The sequence below is a fragment of the Otolemur garnettii genome, unplaced genomic scaffold (genome assembly GCF_000181295.1).
Source record: "Otolemur garnettii isolate 467f Iridium unplaced genomic scaffold, OtoGar3 scaffold00100, whole genome shotgun sequence".
Classification (NCBI taxonomy): domain Eukaryota; kingdom Metazoa; phylum Chordata; class Mammalia; order Primates; family Galagidae; genus Otolemur; species Otolemur garnettii.
The window spans coordinates 5,812,711-5,822,227 of NW_003852495.1; the positions used below are offsets into that span (position 1 = coordinate 5,812,711).

General features: G+C 54.5%; 1 protein-coding gene across 1 annotated transcript; it reads left to right on the forward strand.

Moving 5' to 3' along the window:
- The first annotated feature begins 245 nt into the window (after nucleotides 1-245).
- On the forward strand, nucleotides 246-7,672 carry LRFN3 (leucine rich repeat and fibronectin type III domain containing 3). Its single transcript, XM_012809105.2, has 3 exons — nucleotides 246-1,134; nucleotides 2,553-3,982; nucleotides 7,043-7,672. The coding sequence occupies exons 2-3, from the start codon at nucleotides 2,568-2,570 to the stop codon at nucleotides 7,497-7,499; spliced, it is 1,872 nt and encodes a 623-aa protein (XP_012664559.1). The 5' UTR covers nucleotides 246-1,134; nucleotides 2,553-2,567; the 3' UTR covers nucleotides 7,500-7,672.
- Nucleotides 7,673-9,517: the final 1,845 nt, after the last annotated feature.

Genomic DNA, 9,517 nt, shown 5'->3' on the forward strand with positions numbered 1-9,517 from the left:
CGGCCCCCGCCCGGCCCCCGCCCCGGCCCCGGCGGGGGAGGGGTCTCTGAGCGCGGCCCCTCCCCCCTGCGCCCCCGCCTGCGCTCGGTGCCCCCGCACCGCGTGTCTCCGTCTGTCAGTCTGCGCCCAGGCCTCGCCCCACCCGGCCCTGGGGCTGCCGGGCCGCCCCTCTACCCACCGCAGCCCACCCCCTCCTTCCTGACCAGCCCCCGCCGCAGCCCAGGAAGAAGCCCGGACGCCGCCGCCCGAGACGCAGGGCCCTAACCTGGACCTTGGGGGGCCTGCGCTCCAAGATTGAATCAAGAGATCCAGAAACCCAAGACGGAACCCTGCTTTGGGGCCAGCACCCCGAGATCCAGCCGTGGGACCCAAGACCTGGAGCTTGAACCCCAGTATTTGGGGCTGGAATCCCAACATTGGATATTGGAACCCCAGGATTTGGAGTCTGAACCCATAATTTGGAACATAGACACCAGGATTTGAAGTGGAACCCCAAGATTTATCATCTAAGACCCCAAATCTGGAGCTGAACTCTGAATTTTGTGCCTGGGACCTTGAAATCCGGGACTGGATTCCCAAATCAATACCCAGAAACTCACCATTTGGGACCTGAACCCTGGGATTTAGGCCTTAACTTCCAGGCTCTGAACCATGGGATTCTTAGGGGCCTGAACCTGAGTTTGCGCCTGAAGTCCTTGCTGCAGCCCTGAATGCTGAAATCAGGGCTAGATACCTCCAAATCTTAACTCAGCACCCTAGTATCTGAATGCAGGTACCCTAGTATCAGATCCCAGGACCTGGCTTGAAACTCAGACCCTAAACTCCCCCATTTGGCTGTTTAGCAGCCCAACGCTGTTTAGAATCTCAAGACTGGAGCTGGGAGACCCTGACCCTGAACAACCCAAACTGGGGTCTGGGTCTCTAAAACTAGACCGTAGAGGCCCAATATTTGGGGGATCTGAGACCTCAAGTATTAAGGTCTGGAGACTCCATTACCACAGATTTGAGTAGAGACATTACAGTCCCTTACAAAAGTCTTGGGGACAGGGAAGGCATGACCAGATGTCTCAACCTCTGACCCCCGCCCCCTTTGGAGCCTGAGGACTCTGCTCTCTGGGGCGGTTTCCAGTTCAGGTAAGTCAATTGAGAAACCTCGTGGTGGGGAGGGACTTGGGAGGAGCTTTGTGGCTGGGGATAGAGGTAGGTGACAACTAGGTCCCTGTGGCACTCTTGGGGTTTCCCTAGGAAAAATACATTCCTTGTGTTTCTGCCACAAACACTTTCTGGACATTGGCCAGCCCTGTCCCCCTCTGACCGCCCCATCCCCAGTAACAGCATCTCCATTTCTCTGACAACCCTCCCTTACAGCTTCTTCACCATCTGTCCTGTCTGACCACCTTGGCTGCCTCTCTCATCCACACTGCTCACTCTGGTCTCCTCTCCCCACCTCTCCTCCCAGTGACCGGCTCTGCTCCCTTCTCTCTCTGATTGTCTTTGAAACCCCTCTGTCCACAGCTCTCTCTGCAGCCACCTCTGTCGGCTGCCTCTCCCCATCACCTCTCTGTCCACTGTGCTGTCTCTAATCATCCTTCACCACCTCTCTTGCCCTTTGTCTACCCCTGACTCTAAGCCTTGGTCTGTGATGTCTCCAACCACCTTTGACATCTACCGTTCTCTCCACCCTCCGCCCACCTCTGTCCATCTCTGCCGCCTCTGCCTACCTTTCCTTTCTCTGATCAGCTCTCACGCCTTCCTGCCTCCCCTGACCCTAACTCCCAGGCTACAGGCATCTGACTGTCTCTGGCCTTCACTGGCCATGTCTCTTCTCTCTGTCTGTCTGTCTCTCTCTCTCCCTCTCCCTCCCTCTCTTCCTCTCTCTCCCCTCTTCTCTCCTCTTCATTGTTGCTCTCTGATCATTTCTATCCTCTGGCTGCCTTCCCTCTCTCTGATGACCTCTCCCTGCACTCTTGCCCCTGATCAGCAGTCCTAGTCTCTAACTGACTCTGCATGTCTGTCCTTCCCTCTTCCCTCTCATCTCCTTTCTGGCTTTACACCATTTTAGACCACTTCTCTCCCAGATCTGAGCACCCCTGGGCCCCTCCCTGTCCTTATCCCCCTCTCATCTTCTTGACCACCTCTAACTGTCTCTTCTCTCTAACTGGCCTCTCATTGTTCCTGCCTGGTGGCCACCTCTTCTCTTTATGGCCATCTTTGACCATCTCTTTCTGAATACATCTGATGCCCTCTGGCTTATCTGCTACCCACCCTGGCCAACTCTCCTATTCTCTGACCATCTGTGACCCTTTCTAACCACCTTCCTGCCCTCTAACCACCTCTATTCACTTCTGCTCTCTCTGCCCCTCCATGACACGTGTCTCTGAGTCTTTGACCATCTCCTCTGGCTTTTCATCGTGTCTGACCACTCTTCCCTCTGACCATCTTCCACCAGCTCTTTTGCTTCCACCCCACTGCACCCCTCTCTCCTGGTCTCAGACCACCCCAATGCCCTCCTCGGGCCTTAGCCTGCCCTAACACCTCCCTCTTCCCTACAGGCCGCCCTGCCCGCGATGGCCATCCTCCCATTCTTCCTTTGCCTGCTGCCGCTGGCCCCGGCCTCATCTCCACCCCAGCCAGCCACACCCAGTCCATGTCCCCGCCGCTGCCGCTGCCAGACACAGTCACTGCCCCTAAGCGTGCTGTGCCCAGGGGCAGGCCTCCTGTTTGTGCCACCCTCGCTGGACCGCCGGGCAGCCGAGCTGAGGCTGGCAGACAACTTCATCGCAGCTGTGCGCCGCAGAGACCTAGCCAACATGACGGGCCTGCTGCATCTGAGCTTGTCTCGCAACACCATCCGCCACGTGGCGGCCGGCGCTTTTGCTGACCTGCGTGCCCTGCGTGCCCTGCACCTAGATGGCAACCGGCTGACCTCGCTGGGTGAGGGCCAGCTGCGTGGCCTGGTCAACTTGCGCCACCTCATCCTGAGCAACAACCAGCTGGCGGCCCTGGCGGCCGGTGCCCTGGATGACTGTGCTGAGACCCTCGAAGACCTGGACCTCTCCTACAACAACCTCGAGCAGCTGCCCTGGGAGGCTTTGGGCCGCCTGGGAAATGTCAACACATTGGGCCTTGACCACAACTTGCTGGCTTCTGTGCCTGCTGGCGCCTTTTCCCGCCTGCACAAGCTGGCGAGGCTGGACATGACCTCCAACCGCCTGACCACCATCCCACCTGACCCGCTATTCTCCCGCCTGCCCCTGCTCGCCAGGCCTCGTGGCTCTCCCGCCTCTGCCCTGGTGCTGGCCTTTGGTGGGAACCCTCTGCACTGCAATTGTGAGCTGGTGTGGCTGCGGCGCCTGGCTCGGGAGGATGACCTCGAGGCCTGTGCCTCCCCCCCTGCTCTGGGTGGCCGCTACTTCTGGGCCGTAGGTGAGGAGGAGTTTGTGTGTGAGCCACCTGTGGTGACTCACCGCTCGCCACCCCTGGCAGTGCCTGCGGGTAGGCCAGCTGCCCTGCGCTGCCGGGCGGTGGGGGACCCAGAGCCTCGAGTGCGTTGGGTGTCACCTCAGGGCCGGCTGCTGGGCAACTCAAGCCGTGCTCGCGCCTTCCCTAATGGGACACTGGAGCTGCTGGTCACTGAGCCAGGTGATGGTGGCATCTTCACCTGCATTGCAGCCAATGCAGCTGGTGAGGCCACAGCTGCTGTTGAGCTGACTGTGGGCCCCCCACCACCACCCCAGCTAGCCAATAGCACCAGCTGTGACCCCCCGCGGGACGGGGATCCTGATGCCCTCACTCCGCCCTCGGCTGCCTCTGCCTCTGCCAAAGCCGCTGACACCGGGCCTCCTACCGACCGTGGCGTCCAGGTGACTGAACATGGGGCCACAGCTGCTCTCGTCCAGTGGCCAGACCAGCGGCCTATCCCAGGCATCCGCATGTACCAGATCCAGTACAACAGCTCAGCGGATGACATCCTTGTCTACAGGTGCAGGGTCCAGGCAGTGGGGTAGCTTGGGTGGGAGAGCGAGCTGGGGGTGGTTGGGGGTACACTGAAGCACAACTGAGAAATGCTATGAGGTTATAAAGGAAATCAGACAGCAAAGGTAAAATAAATTAGGCAGAAGGATAACAAGCATTAGACAGAGAGGATAAAAGTAATCAGACAAAATAAGCCAATAGCCAGGCACAGCGGCTCATGATCATAGCACTGTAGGAGACCACAATTGAATCTATGAGTTTGAAACCAGCCTGGACAGTACAGTGAGACCCCAATCTCTATAGAAAAATAAAATAAGAAAAATTAACTAGGCATGGTGGCACACATCTATAGTCCTAGCTATTCAGGGGGATTGCTTGAGCCCTGGAGTTCAAGGCTGCAGTGAGCTATGATTATGCCACTGCACTCCAACCCAAGAGACAGAGTAAGACCTGTCCCAGAAAAAAAAATTAGACAGCAAATGTTAAAATAAATCATGGCACAGGGCTGAAAAATATCAAACAATCATGATAAATTGCTAAACAATAATGATAAATTGCCATCATAAATATCAAAAAATAATGATAAATCACACATGTAATCCCAGCACTTTGAGAGGCTGAAGCAGGAGAATTGTTTGAGGCTACAGTTCAAGATCAGACTGGGCATCATAGTGAGACCCCATGTATACAAAAAAAATTTTAAGGCTCGGCACCTATAGCTCAGCAGCTAGGGTGCGAGCCACATACACCAGAGCTTGTGGGTTTGAATCCAGCTCAGGCCTGCCAAACAATAATGATAGCTCCAAACAAAACATAGCATTAGACAGAGATGGTAAAAGAAATCAACCTGCACTGTGGCAGGTGCCTGTAGTCCCAGCTACTTGGGAGACTGAGGCAAGAGAATTGCTTAAGCCCAAGAGCTTGAGGTTGCTATGAGCATGGCATTCTACCAAGGGCGACATGGTGAGACTCTGTCTCAAAAAAAAAAAACCTTTTTTTTTTAAACTAGCAGGGCATGGTGGAGTGTACTTATAGCCCCAGCTACTTGGGAGGCCGAGGCAGGAGGATCACTTAAGCCCAGGAGCTCAAGGTGACTGACTATGAGTTATGATCACACCACTGTACTCCAGACTGGGCAACAGAGCGAGATTCTGTCTCCAATAATAATGATAATAACAATAAAGGAATCAAACTGCATGAGTAAAAAGAAATCAGGCAGCAGGTATGAATAGTAACAAACATAAAAAGGAAGTCAGGCAACAAGAGTATAAAGTAATTAGGCCAGAAGTGATGTAAATGGGGGAAGAAGGGTGAAAACAAATTTAGGTAGTAAAGATAAAGAGAGAAAAACCAGATTTTCCAGATGACAGGACTAGATACAAGCCAGGCTGCGAGAAGAAAAGATCAAGGAGGAAGGCACAGGGATCCCAGGAAAAATGAAATGAAGCTGCCTGGTTACAAAGGGAATCAGACCAGGGATTAAAAGGAAGATTGTGGGGAGGAGGTTAAGTAACTTAGAGACTGGGCTTCGGGTTTGTGCAGTGTGAACTCCGCACGTTTAGAGTTCTAATATGATAACCTCTACATTTTTGATTTTCTAAATCAAATTAAATCTTGGGCAAGCTCTACTTGCTAGGGCAGCAGGCATATCTAGTTTGCCGCACTCTCTCTTCCATTCTTGCAAACACAAAACCTGGAGTTTCTATGCTCCAAGAGGTGAGTCAATACAACTTCAGCCCTCAAGTCACAGAAAACGTGGTCCATCTGTGGTGACCACATGTGGTCAGAAGTCCTGGGTGCTGTCCCAGGCACTGTTGACAACTCTCGCTTAAGTCCAAGCTTATGTGGATGATTGTGGGTGACTCCTTGTCCTCACTACCATGCTGGCCCAAGGGTGTAGTCCCAAGGCTTGGCTGTAAGGGTTGGGGTCTGTACCTTACAAATCTAGTACCTAGATCCCCCTTCCCTCTCCTGGGGTCCACACCTTAAGAGGGCCCATGCCTGATTTTGTCAGTCCCAGAAACCCAGTGAGCTCATTCCACTCCTTTTCTTAGAGAACATCGCTCAGTAGATTCGTGGAGGACCCACCCCTGATAGTCACACGAATCCTGGCCACCTTGCCTGGTGGGCGATGGGATGAATGCTCTCCTAGATAGTCACCCTCCCACAGACCATCACGGAGCTCCCTGTACCTCTCCCGTTAAAGCAGTTTAGGAATAAAACATTACAGAACAAGGTAAATCTCCAACAGGGTGCCCTGCCGCAAAGGGAAATAGTGTGGAATTGGGTGATACAGATAAAAGGAAGTGGGAAAGGAAAGGATACATAGAAGCTGGGCAACAGAGATAAAAGGGATTAGATGCCAAGCTGGAAAGAAATAAGGCAACAGGGAGAAAAAGAAAGCACTGGTGACGGAGGTGCATTAGTTTAATGAAAAGGGAGTCAGATGGCAAGGCTCACTGGAAAGCAGACTGTAGATAGAATACGAATAATAACGCAGTGGGGCTGGGGGAACTTTACTGACAGGTTAGAAGGAAATCAGGCTACATGGGGACAGGGAAATCAGGTGTTAGATGACAGAGAATTCTACCTGTCCACTACAGGAAAATCAGGCAGCTGGAGAAAGGAAGTCGGGGTGCCAGCAGGGAAGTTGGGGTGCCAGCCCGAGGGAAATTGGGCGGCAGCACTAGAGGGGAGTGAGCATTTGGGTCTAAAATGAAATAAGTCTGGAAGAGCTTAAGTGGGGGGCTGCAGATAAAGTGAGAAGCATGACAAGAGTGGAACTGGGCCACAGAGCAGGGGAGGACTGGGCAGTGGACTACAGGGAAATGAAACCAGGGGACTTGGGTGACAGGTTATGGGTAAGTGAGAGGGAGGCCTAGAGCACCATTGGCTAACAGACTGAAGAAAGAAACGTTAGTCTGGTGGCTGCGGGGGCTGTCACATGAGAGGGAATTGGGGGTGGTTAGAAGGAGCTCAGTGGGCTAGAATGAAGTGAGCTGTGGGTACACGGGGAGGGGGGTGCTGAGCACCCAGAGACCTGACCCCCACCTGTCTGCCCCTCCAGGATGATCCCAGCAGACAGCCACTCATTCCTGTTGACTGACCTGGCATCGGGCCGTACCTACGATCTGTGTGTGCTAGCCGTGTATGAGGATGGCGCCACTGGGCTGACAGCCACACGACCCGTGGGCTGTGCCCGCTTCTCTACCGAGCCAGCGCTGCGGCCATGCGGGGCCCCACATGCACCTTTCCTGGGCGGCACCATGATCATCGCGCTGGGTGGTGTCATCGTGGCTTCGGTGCTTGTCTTCATCTTCGTGCTGCTCATGCGCTACAAGGTGCACGGGGGCCAGCCGCCCGGCAAGGCCAAGACACCTGCGCCCGTCAGCAGCGTCTGCTCCCAGACCAACGGCGCCCTGGGCCCCCCACCAGCCCCTGAGCCTGCTGCACCCAGGGCCCACACCGTGGTCCAGCTGGACTGTGAGCCCTGGGGGCCCAGCCACGAACCTGTGGGACCCTAGCCAGGTGGCCCCTTCTAGGGCTTCTCTGGTCCCAGGGACAGCAGGACCTGGACACCCCGAGGGACCTAGCCTCTCAGACTCACCAAATTGCTCATGGTTTTTAAAACTCTTATGGGGAGGGTGTCGGGGACACCAGGGCACAACAAGAAAGTCCTATTTTTCTAAGCTTGGGCCTGGACCCTTGCCCTTGTCTCTGTCTGTGGGGGTTGGGGACATCATGCAGGGATCTGGAGCTGGGGAAAGCCTCCTCTGAGGAGAGACCCTCCCCCTCAGTTTGGCCTGAGGTCTCTGAGGGAGGCTGAGGACGGCCATCCATTCAGTCAGGACATTCACTGAGTGCCCCCTCTAGGCATGTCCTGTGCTGGGCAATGCTGTGGTGACCCAGACAGCCCTGAGCCCTGCCCAAGTCTAGTGGGAGACAGATATATCTCCAGACAGTGATAGACAGACCAGGGCTGTGGTGATGAGGGAAGCCTAGGGAACTGTGATAGTCCAGAAGAGGTGGCTGACTCAGCCTAGGGTGTGGTCAAGAAGGTCTTCCTGGAGGATGAGATGTGCCCTGAGAATGCACCTGAAGGAAATAACTGGCAAAGAACAGAAGGAAAGCTGTTCCAAGGAGAGGGCCCAGCACAAGTAAGGGCTTAGTATGTACCAGGCATTCAGGTGCTACGGTAGAGAGGAGGTGGGGAGAGTGAGCAGGGTCCAGAACTTCCAGGCCGAGGAGATTTTGGCCTGATGGTATTGGGGAGCCATGGAGTAATCTATGCAAGGGAGGGATTGGGGCTTTAGAAGGATACTTCTAGTGCTATGAGGAGAGAGAGAGACTGAAGCTAGGAGCTCTGTGGGAAGCCAGGGCAAGGGCAGCGCTGGAAAGGAGAAGGGAGTGAGTTGACAGGGACACACAGGAAGCTGAGTGGATGGGTTATGGAGCTGAAGACCCAGAGGGGAAGAAAGGGAGATGGTAGGGCTGGCTGGATACAGGACCAGGGAGGAGAAGAAAGTTTGGGAAACATGACATGGCCAGAGTGGGACTCTGGATGTGGGAGGGCCAGAAGATTTCCAGGGGGTGGCATCCAGGAGGCTGTAGGACTCCTGGTCTGGGGTTGGAGCTGAGGACAGAAATGAGGGCTTTGTCAGTAGAGATGGGGAACTGAGGCCACTGGAGGTAAGATGTCCCCTGGGAGAGAGATTCCAAGTCCGAGCCACTAGAAGTTTCCATACTTAGGTGCAAAGCAAAGATAAACCTAACAGAGGCTAAACAGGAGCAGCAGACAGAGGGTCAGAAGGAAGAAAACCAAACAATTGAGACCCAGCAACTGTTGGGCTTAATGACGTATGATAAAGGCTGTAGTGACCCCAGGGAGAACAGTGGTAGGGATCGGTTGGGGCAGAGGCAGATTCAGCTGACTCAAGGAGGAGGTAAGAACATGTAGATAGGGAATGTAGACCCTGTGATTCTGTGGGCCTAGAGTCTGGTTCAGGTTGATCTGGAACTTTCAGCCCCAGGTCTCCCCCAGGCTGGTCCTCACTCTGTTTTGGACTGCCCTAGATGCTCCCCCCACCACCTTGGAGGCCTAGAAACCTGAGCCTAGGAAATGTCAGGCCTCTTTGGAGACCTGGAATGGGGTTGGCAGTAAGGGAACAGAGGTCCCTGACCTCGGGGCTTCTCTGATGACAGGTCCAGGGGTAGGACTGTGGAGAACACTTGAGTCCTATCAGCCTTCTGGAGTGATGCTGCTGTCAGGGGCATGGTGAGGAGGTTCCCAAGACTGGACTGGCCATTCTGATGACCTAGTGCACATGATCTTGTCCTCATGGGATGACAAATCCTAGATTCTTCCACAGCTTTTTTGGTGAGTCTAAGTCTGAGCCCATGGCCAGGTGAGGTCATCAGGTAGCATCAAGGCGTTGAGTCTTGGGGAAGGGGGCGCAGGAGTAGGAGGATTGACCCAATACCAGTTGCTGCCATGAGGGGGAGCCAGAGCACACTGTTCCTAAACCCTCTTTTTTTTTTTTTT

Excerpts from the sequence above, each read along its gene's own strand:
- LRFN3 (XM_012809105.2), top strand. The coding sequence starts at position 2,568 with ATGGCCATCCTCCCATTCTTCCTTTGCCTGCTGCCGCTGGCCCCGGCC. Across the intron at positions 3,983-7,042 it reads GATGACATCCTTGTCTACAG|GATGATCCCAGCAGACAGCC; the intron begins GTGCAGGGTCCA and ends CTGCCCCTCCAG.